Source organism: Eptatretus burgeri, chromosome 12 (assembly GCF_056783735.1).
Source record: "Eptatretus burgeri isolate ZD-2024b chromosome 12, Ebu_testis_v1, whole genome shotgun sequence".
NCBI classification, from domain to species: Eukaryota; Metazoa; Chordata; class Myxini; order Myxiniformes; family Myxinidae; genus Eptatretus; species Eptatretus burgeri.
Genome location: NC_140972.1, coordinates 50002110 through 50017943, shown reverse-complemented (window position 1 = coordinate 50017943; position 15834 = coordinate 50002110). Strand labels below are relative to the sequence as shown.

Genomic DNA, 15834 nt, shown 5'->3' with positions numbered 1-15834 from the left:
CAGTTTTGAATGTAGAGAAACGAGACTTCAGAATTAAACACTTCGAGATATTTAGAAAATTTTACTCGAGCCGATTTTTGATTGAGGTTTTATTTTTCAAATGGTAGTCCTTCAAAAATCGGGTGTCTTTACCGTCATTTTTTATGAGGGGCTTAGGAAAGTGGGCGGAGCTTAGGGAAAGTGGACGTGGGAGTGGCACATGAAAGTGGGCGTGGCTTATGGAAAGTGGCCGTGGCTTATGAAAAATATTGTGTGGCTCAGGAGGTGTGGTCAAACAAGAGCATTGAGAGAAGTTTTTCGGGGTGTGTGTGTGTGTGTGTGTGTGTGTGTGTGTGTGTGTGTGTGTGTGTGTGTGTGTGTGTGTGTGTGTGTGTGTGTGTGTGTGTGTGTGTGTGTGTCTGCGTGTCTGCAACGTGAGGCTCCACAGCACAAACCAGCAAACCGATTATTTTTCAAATGGTAATCCTTCAAAAATAGGGTGTCTATTTACTGTCATTTTTTATGAGGAGTGCCAGTTGGCAAAAATACGCAATAGGAAAAATCTTGCCAGGCAGAGGAACAATTGTATGTGAACCAATACGTCTTGGCAATGAATCTTCGTCGGTGGATCGGTCAGAATGAAAAGCATCGTATCCAGTGCTTTGCTCCTAGCTAATCCCTCGTCGCCTACCGGCTTGTCTGTCTGTTTGTTACTTGGAAAAAAAAAACAATAATTTTTGACGAGTATGTTGATCGCATCCGTTTGTTTGTTTCTTTATTTGTCTATCCGCTCGCCTCCAGCCCAAACCGCTCAACCGATCGTCCTGAAATTTTCAGAGATTAATGTCACCAACCCTGCGACGGTCCCGCATTGAAGTTTCGTAAAATTTGGTCGAGCAAAATGGTCTACATAGGCCAAGAGGCCAATTTGAGCCAAATTTTATAAAATCCTCAAATTTCATCTGATTGACGTGAAATTTGTACAGCATTTGCATATCAGGTCAGTGAATTTTACCACCTATGACTTTTGAGGTTAACATAGGTCAACATAGGCCATAAGGTCAACCCAACATAGGCCAAATTTTTAAATTGTTTCTAAAATTGTCAATTTCCTTTTGAGATCAACATCGGCCAAAAGGCCAATTTGCACCAAATTGGGCCAAATTGTCTAATATCCTCAATTTTCATCCGATTGACATGAAATTTGAAGAGCATTTGCACATCAGGTCGCTGAATTCAACCACCTATTGATTGTGAGGTCACCATAGGCGAAAATCTCAACATAGGCCAAATTTCTCGAATCCTCAATTTTAATCCAATGACGAATTGATTTGATTTTGGTGAAGATCCAAATATGGATTTGGATTTCAGAAATTTTCAAGTGATTCTTCACTATTGAGAGATAAGGCCAAAAATGAAAGAGCACAATATCTCAAAAGGTTAGTTATGGATTCCTCAGAAACTTTGTGGACAGGTTCAGTGTGTGACAAGGACAAATTGATTAGAAAGGGCTAAAAACTATATATAGCATGATATCTCAAAAAGTTGTGGACGCGTTATGACAAATCTAGGTGGATGAGTTGGTTAGGTGACAAGCAAGCCGATTCAATTTTGGTTTAGGTCTGGATTCAGATCCGACCAATCGGTGGCATACAAAACGTAAACTGTTCAGCCTGGCGGAGGTATGTGCTCTACCAAGTGCTGTTCCATTTCACCATATGTCACTCTGAGCGATTTTCATTTGTTTGTTTGTGAACAAAATATCTCAAGAAGTTGTGCACGGAGTCGGACAAAATTTGGTGGAGAGCTTGGGTAAGTGACGAGGATAAAATGATTAGATTTTGTTGACTATCTAAATCTGGATCCAGATCCGAGAATTTTTAAGTGATTTTTTTTTAGCATTGTGGGATAGGGCCAAAAACGACATACAGACAGATATGTCAAAAAGTTGTGGATGGATTCGGCCGAAACTTGGTGGATCAGTTCGTTAGGTGACAAGAACAAGCCGATTAAATTTTAGTTCAGGTCTGAATCCAGATCCGCCTATCAGTGTGATACAAAATGTAAACTAATCAGCCTGGTGGAGGTATGTGCTCTTCCGAGTGCCCTTATAGTTTTTATAAAGTTTTGCCAAACCATTTGACCATTGCACAGCAATGCTTTTACGTAATTCTGTGGAAGATCTTCTTCTCCCCCTTTATCCTTTCATCTCCTGGTTTATTTCTCTCTCTTTGGGACCCTCTGCACATCATGTATACAAAGATTTATAGGTAGGGGGAATGGGTGGAGGAGTGGGAATGCGAAAGGTGGTGCAAGGGTCTGGTAACTGAGATGGTATTTTGAGAAAAGGAGAGGAAGTTAGGAGGTGAGGAGAGAAAGTGAGAGTTAGAGAAAGTAGCAAGGATGAAAGAGCATGGGAGAAGGAATCAGGAGAGGATTGATAAAGGGGAATGTGATGTTTTTTTCTTCTTTCATAATTCTGACATTTTTTGCTTCTAATATGTTCACGGGTCCTTATTGTAACTTTAACTTTTCCCTTCTTCCATCCCCGACCCTCTTTACACATCTTGCTATCCTCCCCATTTTCCTATAATCCTCACAATTATTGCCATGCATCTCCATCCATGTTCTGTGCAGCCTCAGATTACTGTCTTTATTCCCTCCCTCCTCCATGCCTGTTCAGAGGCCAGTGCCTCTCTCGCCCGTGGCAATGCAAATGTCCGGAGCTACGAAAGTGGTATGGCTCATGAACACCGCGAGGCCATTTCGCTGGCACTGAAGGACATTCAGGAAGCAATTGCCGAGGTCAAGACCAAGACGGTTCGCTCGCCGTACACACCCGAGGAACCTGCAGAACCCATTTGGGTCATGAGAAAGGAACACAGTCCCATGGAGGAAATGGAAAACAACATAGGGGGCTTTGAGGTGAGGATGGTGAATGTCTCATTGTTTCGGATTCTCACCTCCCGAATGGCTGAGCTCTAACTGCATGATGGTCAACTCCATTGATGGGTGGAAGTAAGTCGCTTTCTGGAAAGAAGTAATTAACCTTTAAATGCACAGATTACATTATTGCACACATAATTAGTCAGGGCCAATATTGACATCTGTTGAGCTGGTATTCTGTCAATGTCCAAGTTGGCTGCCAGGCACAATCTTATACACCCTTGTTTTTATAGGCAGACACCCTTGTTTTTTATTTATTTTATAGGCAGACACCCTTTTTTGTTATTGACAGATGCCATTCTCTTTTTCTTTTTTTTTAAATAGGTCTGTGTCCTTTTTTCTTTCTTTTTCATTTTCTTTTTTTGTTAACAGGTGGACACCACTTTTTTGATGGGCGGTCACTTTTTTTGATGGGTGGGCGCCCCTCTTTATAATGGGCAGGCGCTCCTCTTTTTTAAAGGGCGGACACCCCTCTTTTTCAATGATGGGCGCCCGCCTTTTGAAAAAATGGGCGCCTTTGTTTTTGTTTTTTAAAGGCAGGGCCCTTGTTTTTTTTCTTATTAGCATACACCCTTGGTTTTTTTTATAGGCAGACGACACCCTTGTTTTTTTTTATAGGCAGACGACACCCTTGTTTTTTTTTATAGGCAGACGACACCCTTGTTTTTTTTTATAGGCAGACGACACCCTTGTTTTTTTTATAGGCAGACGACACCCTTGTTTTTTTTTATAGGCAGACGACACCCTTGTTTTTTTTTATAGGCAGACGACACCCTTGTTTTTTTTTATAGGCAGACGACACCCTTGTTTTTTTTTTATAGGCAGACGACACCCTTGTTTTTTTTTTATAGGCAGACGACACCCTTGTTTTTTTTTATAGGCAGACGACACCCTTGTTTTTTTTTATAGGCAGACGACACCCTTGTTTTTTTTTATAGGCAGACGACACCCTTGTTTTTTTTTATAGGCAGACGACACCCTTGTTTTTTTTTATAGGCAGACGACACCCTTGTTTTTTTTTATAGGCAGACGACACCCTTGTTTTTTTTTATAGGCAGACGACACCCTTGTTTTTTTTTATAGGCAGACGACACCCTTGTTTTTTTTTATAGGCAGACGACACCCTTGTTTTTTTTTTATAGGCAGACGACACCCTTGTTTTTTTTTATAGGCAGACGACACCCTTGTTTTTTTTTATAGGCAGACGACACCCTTGTTTTTTTTTTATAGGCAGACGACACCCTTGTTTTTTTTTATAGGCAGACGACTCCCTTGTTTTTTTTTATAGGCAGACGACTCCCTTGTTTTTTTTATAGGCAGACGACACCCTTGTTTTTTTTATAGGCAGACGACACCCTTGTTTTTTATTTATAGGCAGAGGACACCCTTGTTTTTTATTTATAGGCAGAGGACACCCTTGTTTTTTATTTATAGGCAGACGACACCCTTGTTTTTTATTTATAGGCAGACGACACCCTTGTTTTTTATTTATAGGCAGACGACACCCTTGTTTTTTATTTATAGGCAGACGACACCCTTGTTTTTTATTTATAGGCAGACGACACCCTTGTTTTTTATTTATAGGCAGACGACACCCTTGTTTTTTATTTATAGGCAGACGACACCCTTGTTTTTTATTTATAGGCAGACGACACCCTTGTTTTTTATTTATAGGCAGACGACACCCTTGTTTTTTATTTATAGGCAGACGACACCCTTGTTTTTTATTTATAGGCAGACGACACCCTTGTTTTTTATTTATAGGCAGACGACACCCTTGTTTTTTATTTATAGGCAGACGACACCCTTGTTTTTTATTTATAGGCAGACGACACCCTTGTTTTTTATTTATAGGCAGACGACACCCTTGTTTTTTATTTATAGGCAGACGACACCCTTGTTTTTTATTTATAGGCAGACGACACCCTTGTTTTTTATTTATAGGCAGACGACACCCTTGTTTTTTATTTATAGGCAGACGACACCCTTGTTTTTTATTTATAGGCAGACGACACCCTTGTTTTTTATTTATAGGCAGACGACACCCTTGTTTTTTATTTATAGGCAGACGACACCCTTGTTTTTTATTTATAGGCAGACGACACCCTTGTTTTTTTTTATAGGCAGACGACACCCTTGTTTTTTATTTATAGGCAGACGACACCCTTGTTTTTTATTTATAGGCAGACGACACCCTTGTTTTTTATTTATAGGCAGACGACACCCTTGTTTTTTATTTATAGGCAGACGACACCCTTGTTTTTTATTTATAGGCAGACGACACCCTTGTTTTTTATTTATAGGCAGACGACACCCTTGTTTTTTATTTATAGGCAGACGACACCCTTGTTTTTTATTTATAGGCAGACGACACCCTTGTTTTTTATTTATAGGCAGACGACACCCTTGTTTTTTATTTATAGGCAGACGACACCCTTGTTTTTTATTTATAGGCAGACGACACCCTTGTTTTTTTATAGACAGACGACACCCTTGTTTTTTTATAGACAGACGACACCCTTGTTTTTTTATAGACAGACGACACCCTTGTTTTTTTATAGACAGACGACACCCTTGTTTTTTTATAGACAGACGACACCCTTGTTTTGTTTTTTTTTGTTCTCGGCAGACGACACCCTTGGTTTTTTATTATAGGCAGCCAACACCCTTGGTGTATTTGTTACGGGCAGACGACACCCTTGATGTTTTTGTTACAGGCGGACGACACCTTTGGTGTTTTTGTTGCAGGCGGACGACACCCTTGGTGTTTTTGTTATAGGCGGACGACACCCTTGGTGTTTTTGTTATAGGCGGACGACACCCTTGGTGTTTTTGTTATAGGCGGACGACACCCTTGGTGTTTTTGTTATAGGCGGACGACACCCTTGGTGTTTTTGTTATAGGCGGACGACACCCTTGGTGTTTTTGTTATAGGCGGACGACACCCTTGGTGTTTTTGTTAGAGGCGGAGGACACCCTTGGTGTTTTTGTTAGAGGCGGAGGACACCCTTGGTGTTTTTGTTAGAGGCGCAGGACACCCTTGCGTTTTTGTTGTAGGCGGAGGACACCCTTGGTGTTTTTGTTAGAGGCGCAGGACACCCTTGCGTTTTTGTTGTAGGCGCAGGACACCCTTGCGTTTTTGTTGTAGGCGGAGGACACCCTTGGTGTTTTTGTTATGGTTAGACGACACCATTGATGTTTTTGTTATAGGCGGACGACACCTTTGGTGTTTTTGTTATAGGCGGACGACACCCTTGGTGTTTTTGTTATAGGCGGAGGACACCCTTGGTGTTTTTGTTATAGGCGGAGGACACCCTTGGTGTTTTTGTTAAAGGCGGAGGACACCCTTGGTGTTTTTGTTATCGGCGGAGGACACCCTTTGTGTTTTTGTGATAGGCGGAGGACACCCTTTGTGTTTTTTGTAATAGGCGGAGGACACCCTTGGTGTTTTTGTAATAGGCGGAGGACACCCTTGGTGTTTTTGTAATAGGCGGAGGACACCCTTGGTGTTTTTGTAATAGGCGGAGGACACCCTTGGTGTTTTTGTTATAGGCGGAGGACACCCTTGGTGTTTTTGTTATAGGCGGAGGACACCCTTGGTGTTTTTGTTATAGGCGGAGGACACCCTTGGTGTTTTTGTTATAGGCGGAGGACACCCTTGGTGTTTTTGTTATAGGCGGAGGACACCCTTGGTGTTTTTGTTATAGGCGGAGGACACCCTTGGTGTTTTTGTTATAGGCGGAGGACACCCTTGGTGTTTTTGTTATAGGCGGAGGACACCCTTGGTGTTTTTGTTATAGGCGGAGGACACCCTTGGTGTTTTTGTTATAGGCGGAGGACACCCTTGGTGTTTTTGTTATAGGCGGAGGACACCCTTGGTGTTTTTGTTATAGGCGGAGGACACCCTTGGTGTTTTTGTTATAGGCGGAGGACACCCTTGGTGTTTTTGTTATAGGCGGAGGACACCCTTGGTGTTTTTGTTATAGGCGGAGGACACCCTTGGTGTTTTTGTTATAGGCGGAGGACACCCTTTGTGTTTTTGTAATAGGCGGAGGACACCCTTTGTGTTTTTGTAATATGCGGAGGACACCCTTTGTGTTTTTGTAGTAGGCGGAGGACACCCTTTGTGTTTTTGTAGTAGGCGGAGGACACCCTTGGTGTTTTTGTTGTAGGCGGAGGACACCCTTGGTGTTTTTGTTGTAGGCGGAGGACACCCTTGGTGTTTTTGTTGTAGGCGGAGGACACCCTTGGTGTTTTTGTTGTAGGCGGAGGACACCCTTGGTGTTTTTGTTGTAGGCGGAGGACACCCTTGGTGTTTTTGTTGTAGGCGGAGGACACCCTTGGTGTTTTTGTTGTAGGCGGAGGACACCCTTGGTGTTTTTGTTATAGGCGGAGGACACCCTTGGTGTTTTTGTTGTAGGCGGAGGACACCCTTGTTGTTTTTGTTGTAGGCGGAGGACACCCTTGGTGTTTTTGTTGTAGGCGGAGGACACCCTTGGTGTTTTTGTTGTAGGCGGAGGACACCCTTGGTGTTTTTGTTGTAGGCGGAGGACACCCTTGGTGTTTTTGTTGTAGGCGGAGGACACCCTTGGTGTTTTTGTTGTAGGCGGAGGACACCCTTGGTGTTTTTGTTGTAGGCGGAGGACACCCTTGGTGTTTTTGTTGTAGGCGGAGGACACCCTTGGTGTTTTTGTTGTAGGCGGAGGACACCCTTGGTGTTTTTGTTGTAGGCGGAGGACACCCTTGGTGTTTTTGTTGTAGGCGGAGGACACCCTTGGTGTTTTTGTTGTAGGCGGAGGACACCCTTGGTGTTTTTGTTATAGGCGGAGGACACCCTTGGTGTTTTTGTTATAGGCGGAGGACACCCTTGGTGTTTTTGTTATAGGCGGAGGACACCCTTGGTGTTTTTGTTATAGTCGGAGGACACCCTTGGTGTTTTTGTTATAGTCGGAGGACACCCTTGGTGTTTTTGTTATAGGCGGAGGACACCCTTGGTGTTTTTGTTATAGGCGGAGGACACCCTTGGTGTTTTTGTTATCGGCGGAGGACACCCTTGGTGTTTTTGTTATGGGCGGAGGACACCCTTGGTGTTTTTGTTAGAGGCGGAGGACACCCTTGGTGTTTTTGTTATGGGCGGAGGACACCCTTGGTGTTTTTGTTATGGGCAGAGGACACCCTTGGTGTTTTTGTTATCGGCGGAGGACAGCCTTGGTGTTTTTGTTATAGACGGAGGACATCCTTGGTGTTTTTGTTATCGGCGGAGGACAGCCTTGGTGTTTTTGTTATAGACGGAGGACATCCTTGGTGTTTTTACCTCGCCTGTTCGAAGAACAGAGAGTTATAGCGATACCCCCGGCGTGAGCGTGAGCGTGAGCGTGAGCGTGAAAACGTTAAATTTTTTGATGCGTTATTTTTAACCTCCACCATCGAAGATCGGAGGTTACTGTTTTCACCCCTTTCTGTTTGTTTGTTTGATTGTTTGTTTGTGAACAGTATTACGGAAAAACTCCTTGATGGATTTCGACAACTTGGTGGGGGGGTTAGGTATGGTCCAAGGATCATGTCATTACATTTTGGACTTGGTCCCCACCCCCCCCAAAAAAAATTGTTAGAGAAATTTTTTTTTTTTGCATTTCTACATGTTTTAAGTGATTTCCAACCCCCCCCCCCAAGAAAAATTGTTAGAGAAAAAACATTTTTGCAACTTTATTTTTCAACAAAATTTCGATTTCTTTTTTTTTGCATTTCTGCATGTTTTAGGTGATTTCCAACCCCCCACCCCCCCCACAAAAAAAATTGTTAGAGAAAAAAAAAATTTGCAACTTTTTTTTTCTTTGGTTTCTTTTTTTTTGCATTTCTGCATGTTTTTAAGTGATTTCCAACCCCCCCCAAAGAAAAAATGGAGAAAAGAACTATAACTGTCAGCACTGTTGACATCATATTTAATGAATAAGATATAAGGTTCACTTGATTGACCCAGCAGTATTGGCGGCGGAGGTCTTGCACTCTCCTGAGTGCTCCCCCTTTAGTTTCCTTTCTAATGTTTTTATCTACCACACTATTTCTTTTTATACGCCCGATATATATATATATATATATATATATATATATATATATATATATATATATATATATATATATATATATATATATATATATATATATATATATATATATATATATATATATATATATATACCTGGTATTGGCGCAGTGGTTAGGGCAGCAGCTTGGGATCCAAAAGGTCCTGAGTTCAACCCCGTTAGGCCACTGAATTAATACACCAGGGGGTTGACTCAGCCTGTCATCCTTCCGAGGTCGGCGAAATGAGTACCAGTATACTGGGCCGGTGTATACCCCGGTTAAAATAGGTGTACCATATCCCTGTGTCGTAAGAGGCGACCAGGGTTGCGTCAGGAAGGGCATCCGGCGTAAAACATGTGCCAAATCACTATGCGGATCATACGGATGATCCGCTGTGGCGACCCCTAATGGGAGCAGCCGAAAGAAGATATATATATATATATATATATATATATATATATATATATATATATATATATATATATATATATACATACATACATACATACATACATACATACATACATACATACATACATACATACATACATACATACATACATACATACATACATATATACCGGTCGTCCATCTGTCTGTCTGTCCATCTGTTCCTGTCTGCACGCTAACTCCCAAAGTTTTCAACTTTCACATTTCATATTTGGTACATAGGTACAGACTGTGGAGCCGTGTCATGACATTCCTTCGTCATCTAAAGTGGTTGCCATGGCAACCAAGATGCTGTTGTCCATCCGTTCCTGTCCCCACTCTAACTCCCAAAGTTTTCAACTTTCACGTTTCATATTTGGTACCTACGTACAGACTGTGGAGACGGTGTGTAGTGACATACGTTCGTCATATAAAGTGGTTGCCATGGCAACCAGGATGCTGTTTTCCATGTAGTAGCACAATTCTGTATATATCTTCTTGTTCGGGCGTATATTGTGCTCACTTGCGCTCTTGTTACTGATTACAATATACAACTGCATTTATTGCTTTATAATTATACTTCACTGCAATGCTTTATTAAAAAATATTAATTATTAGACTCGTCTTTTAAAAATGATAAATGTATAAACAGGCGAGCATTGGGTGGCTTTGACACCAACTCTGGTTATTTTTATTAGGCATTCCATCAGCTTTGATCAGTGTGGAAGCATCGCGGTTCTATTTTCTTTGCCAGTTGTACAACTTTGCATGATGAGCATAGTGATTATATTAACAACATAGAGGGGGAAAAGATAGCAATTAGGACATGAGGTGAACTCTTTAGGTGAACACTTTGTGGCATTTATCAATAATGCAGGGCACTTGAGCAAGCTCTGTGGAAGGTTTTGGAGTATTACGGGAAAGCAACAATGCACTGGGTTGGTTTCATTTATTCTGTGTTTCAGCAGAGTCCTGCTTCTCCTTCTTCCCCGGCTGTCGTCGAAGGCATGCGGCGGCAACAGCGATCTGATCTTAATGCAGGCAGCCCCCCTGAAGCCAGCAGAGATGTAAGGTTTGATTACTTGCTTCTTTATTTGGGGTTGTTCGGCGTGAAACCAGTGATGTTTTTGTTCACACAACATATTTTGATCAAATAACCTTTTTATACAGCGCGTGCGCTGTATACAATTGCACCGAGTTTGAAATGTCCCCGGTGTCTACCGTGTCTCCGGTGTCCCCCCCCCACGTGCCTCAAGACAGCCAATGACGGCCGTCCGGTAGATGGCAGTGCGTAACCTTGACGGAAATGGCAACAATTGACGGAAATACCCGAGTATTTCAATGGAAATTTGTGAAACTAATGTGTTATATATGTGAAAACCATTGAATTTATTGCTTGACGGAAAAAAAACCAAGAAACGCGCCCCTCTCATGTACGAACGAACGAAAGACGTCATTCCCGCCCACCATTGCATTTCGCGTCAAACGCTGAAAGCGAAGTTTTTCTTATGCTATCATTCTTTTGCGGCCCCCTGCCATGCTGTATCGAGCGATTTCATTCCTTCTGTTGTATATATAAAGGTGCTTATCACAATAATAACAAGATTTTTACATTTCAAATATTAAGTACGCTTTTTAATTGTTTTTCAACTGAAAAAGCATAAATTGCATATTTTAACATTAGTGTACTCATTTGCTTCATCACACGTGCTGTATTGAAGGATTTCATTTGTTATTTCTTGGTAGTGATGACCAATTTTTCTCAAACCAGAGATGATGAATTATCTTAGAAGGTTGTGATCTTTGTAGATAAAACAAACTGATCCAAAATTGGTCCAACCATGAAAGGCAGGTTCAATTCTGCACCAAAGCGCACATCCTCACCCTTTGTGATGGTGCAGTGGAGATCACTTTCTTTCGATAACATTTTAAAAGCTGATGTTATGTAGCTGTTTGTTTAGATTGAGAGATCTACTTCCTCCCCACCCTCATCCCAATACTCTGAATGCTTTGTTGGGACCTTGGCTCAGTTGACGGAGTGCTCCAATTACCTCGATACAGGGTAGAAACAAACTTGTTGGGGGTGTGGTGGGGGGAGGGGAGGAGAAGGTTGTATTCGGGGTGGTATAAACGAACCTGTCTGTTTTTCCTTCAGTATTGACTTTCTTATCAGAACAAGGCTGTGAACTTTCCCATCTAGATTTCTCCCAATGGAAAATCTTCCCTTCTTGATTTGGTGATGACCAACTTCCCCGCCAATGTATCTTGCTCGTCATCTGCCTCAATTGCCACATCTGATAATGTGCTTGTGAAGGTCAACATCTCTCTGGCCATTCTCAGAGAACAGCCTCAGCACCGGTGAGACTGACAGGTCACTCAGACAAACTGGCAGAGATTTTAAGCAGCCATTACACTTCAGAACTGGTCTCTGATATCTCCCACCCCTGATATTAATTGAGCCTGGGAATTCTTCCACAGAAACCTGCTCTCTGTGTGATGCACAGATTCATCCCATCTCGTCTTCAGTTATCTTACTCATCCTCCCGCTCTTGGTACTCTGAATCCTGTGGTGAGGCAGTTGCCTAAAACCAACTTGCATTCTCCCCCTGGAAGGCAAATCCAACCGAAGGCAACTGGAGATCATTCCACAAAACCCGCAACGTGTGTGTGTGTGTGTGTGTGTGTGTGTGTGTGTGTGTGTGTGTGTGTGTGTGTGTGTGTGTGTGTGTGTGTGTGCGTGCGTGCGTGCGTGCGTGCGTGCGTGCGTGCGTGCGTGCGTGCGTGCGTGCGTGCGTGCGTGCGTGCGTGCGTGCGTGCGTGCGTGCTCTCAGGAGAGCCAAAAAACAACATCTGTCCAATCTCAAGAATTACCTTTCAACCTTGTCTCCCTCCTCAAAAACATGATGGCACCTTGTCAAGTCTGCCTGGTGTATACTCCCCCTCAGAGGCGGACTGACAGTATTCTGGACCCTCAGGCAAAAGGGGTCTTTTGGCCACCTCGATAACAATTTTGAATGAGTGCAAAATAAAAATTTTCTGAAACAAACATTAATTTTGTGTATAAATATGCAGAATAAAAGACATAAAATGTCATAGCCCCTGTTGTTTTAGTAATTTTGCTGTATGGAGTTAAAGGGTTAGCCCATATTTATGTACAACTAAAATGGCCGCCAGGCTTGATGGCAGAGCTGAGTTGGTCAGGGAGTTGAGGTGTAAAACTACGTGCGCTGAGGGTGGACAAGGAGGCCCATGTGGGAGGAATTTGTGAGGGGGTAGAGCATCACCTGTGGTTAAGTGATTCTCATCCTGCTTACAGGGGAATTCACGCATTGCGTTCCTTCAAGCCCATCCCTCGGTGTACTGCAGTTAGAGCGGAGGGTGGTGGTCTCTTGACAGAGGAGTCCGAAGTGAAGGCCCGCTGGACTGGTTACTTTGAGTGGCTGCACGAGGCTGATCCACCAGCTGTTGCGTTAGATGTCAGGGGTGTTACTATCCTTGCTGACCCTCCAATCAATTGTGGTCCACCTTCATTGATGGAAATGCAGGCTGTGGTGAACCGGTTGAAATGGGGTAAAGCTCCTGGGATCTGTGGCAACCATGCTGGACTTCTCAAGGCTGGTAGAAATACTGTACATATCATTGCATGCATTTCTGTGCTCTGCCTGGAACACAGGCATCATCCCCACTGACTGGACGAGGGGCCTTGTTGTCCCTCTCTTGAAAGGGAAGGGTGATCACTAGGATTGCAAAAACTCCCGAGAGGTGAAGCTGCGCTCAGCGCCAGGCAAGATCTTTGCTCGGATAATTCTTGATAGGGTTCGCCACCATCTACTTGAGCACCAGCGCCCAGAGTAGTCAGGCTTTACACCAAAGAGGTCAACAATTGACTGTATCCTTGCTCTTCGGGTCCTCATCAAACACAGACGAGAGTTTCGGAAGGGGCTGCTTGCAGCCTGTGTTGATCTCTGCAAAGCATTTGATTCAGTGAATTGGGATGCCATCTGGAGGATTTTTGGTCTTCATGGGTTGCGACCAAAACTGATCAATCTGATATCTGAACTATACTCTGGCACTGAGAGTGCTGTGAGATGTGGACTGCAATCTTCAAGTCTCATCATAAATTTCCAGTTGGATACAAGTCAGGACTTTGACTGGGCCACTCAAAAACATTTATTTTCTTCTTATTCAGCCACTCCAGTGTGGCTTTAACTTTGTGATTCAGATCATTGTCAGGATACTCAATTGTGCATCTCCTCCCCTTTTTCAGATTCATGGCTCACTCAAGCATGTTTTCATCTCTGATTCTCCTGTACTTTGCACCGTCCATTGTCCCTTCTATTCTGACAAGCATGCCAGTCCCTGCTGATGAAAATCAGCCCCTTCACATGATCCTGGCACCATCATGCTTGACAGGAGGGATGGTGTTGACTGGGTGATGTTCAGTGTTAGGCTTGCGCTCGACGTAACGCTTTGAATTTACACCAAAATGTTCAATTTTTGTCTCGTCTGACCACAAAACGTTTCTTCACATGCCTGCAGTCTCATTAAGATGCTTCTTTGAAAACTCCATACATGCTTTTAGATGCGTCTTTTTCAGTAATGTCTTCTTTCTTGCCACCTGTCCATTGCGGACAGCTTTGTGAAGGGACGGGATATTGCTGATTGATGAACAATGACCCCCATCTTGGACATAGAGCCATGCAGATCTTTCAAAGTCATTGTTATAAGCCTGGTGTTTGCTTAGTGATTAGGGTGGCGGCTTGGGATCCTAGGGTCCTGAGTTCAATCCCCGTTGGCCACTGAATTAATACACTAGGGGGTTGACTCAACCTGTTATGTTTCCGAGGTCGGTGAAATGAGTACCAGTGTGTACTGGTAGAGGGGCACTGCATCAGCGACACAGTTGCGCTCAGTGTGGCCACTCCTCATTTTCATAAATGCCAAGGTGAGCCAATGAAAAAAGCCAAGAATTCACAAGGTTTAGGAAAAGCGATGATAATAGAAAACCTATAGTCGGCACAGCAGAATTCGGTAATATTTGAAGATCGCGAGCGAAAAAATCAAAAATCATTCATGCGATACATATGAACGACTCGTAGGTCCATGACTCGCTAACAAACCGGCATCGTTATCTTCTCTAAGCGGTATCGTTATCCTGGCCCTCCACATCATAGAAACGAACCGAGTCAGTGTCCCATCTGCCATATTGTACATTTTCCACAACAACCTTGGGTGGCTGCCATGTGCGGCACTGTGCTCCCTGGCGACTGATGGTCTGCCGTGACAGTATTCTATTGGCGACTGTTGATGCATGTAGTCTGTTAGTTTGAGTTGTTTTCACCATGTTCACTTCCGAAAAAAATCTGTTCGACGCAAGCCGAGGAATGAGATAGGGCCAGTAAGGTGTACATGAACTTCCCAAGAGTTCCATATGTAAGGTCACCATTTCCGTCTTTCACACTCATGAGAGCGTCCCAGAATTGGACTGGATTCATATCAACATCAAGGGCCTTCACAGTGTCGTTCGTGAACTGAAGAGCATGCCATTCATCATCAAGCTTGTCGAGATTCTCCTCCGAAATGAGTTGAGGGAATTTTGCTGCTAATCCTGAAAGGGACGGATGAGGACGATCGGGAGAGAGAGAGCGGTCTTCGGATCAAGACATGATAAGTGGGCAAGAACGCTGTTTTCAGAAAGGTCGAACCGTTTCTAAATCTGCATTGTGAGCTCCTGCAGAAATGCCAAACAATCCTTTCTGAACAACTGTTCTTTCTCTTTCAGAGGCTCTTTTTCCAGCTGTGTAGTACAGCGACCCCCCCCCCCCACATGGATTTTCATGAGTGGCAGCTGGATCTCAGGGTTTTTGGGGTCCACTTCGGACAGGTCGCATCGTTCAATCACTTCGGGGCGAATGAATAGCGATAAGATTTCGCGATATGAATCACGGATGAAACTGAAGGTAACATGCGTTCTGAAGCTTTCGGACTGAAATTCCTTGTTCATCCTATCTATCTTGGGCAGTAGGAAGTTCAGAAAGAGGAACAAGTGTGTTGTGCCAGGTGTCGTCATGGTTTTATGAATTTGGGCTGCGCCATCCATGCGATCGCTTGGTGTCTGCACCTGAAAAAACAGCAAGAGCACATCCCATTGTTCGACAATACGGGCTACAACTTGACCCCTCGATAGCCACAGTCTGAGCGAGCTTTGCGATGCGATGCTGCTCAATTTGTATGGCCTCCTGAATAAGCTTGAATTCGTGCATTCGTTTGCTGCTCCTGGGGAAATAGCAGCGTATGTCCTTCATCACAGACTCTAGCCAAGACGGTAGATGGTGAGCTGCATAACTTGCACACAAAGCAAACGAATGGCATATGCAGCCCATTACGAAGACTGAT

At 43.4% G+C, this 15834-nt stretch overlaps 1 protein-coding gene across 14 annotated transcripts in view; it reads left to right on the top strand.

Annotated features, from left to right (window-relative positions):
* The window catches only part of LOC147015585 (amyloid-beta A4 precursor protein-binding family A member 1-like), a 210173-nt gene that overhangs the window by 8551 nt on the left and 185788 nt on the right, over window positions 1–15834 (top strand). For 12 of the 14 annotated variants that reach the window (XM_085850478.1, XM_085850482.1, XM_085850488.1 and 9 more), the window contains 2 exons: window positions 2663–2904; window positions 10404–10505. In XM_085850478.1, the coding sequence (XP_085706604.1) occupies window positions 2663–2904; window positions 10404–10505 (344 nt within the window). The remainder of the gene's footprint in view (window positions 1–2662; window positions 2905–10403; window positions 10506–15834) is intronic. The other 2 variants (XM_085850485.1, XM_085850481.1) reach the window with 1 other exon arrangement.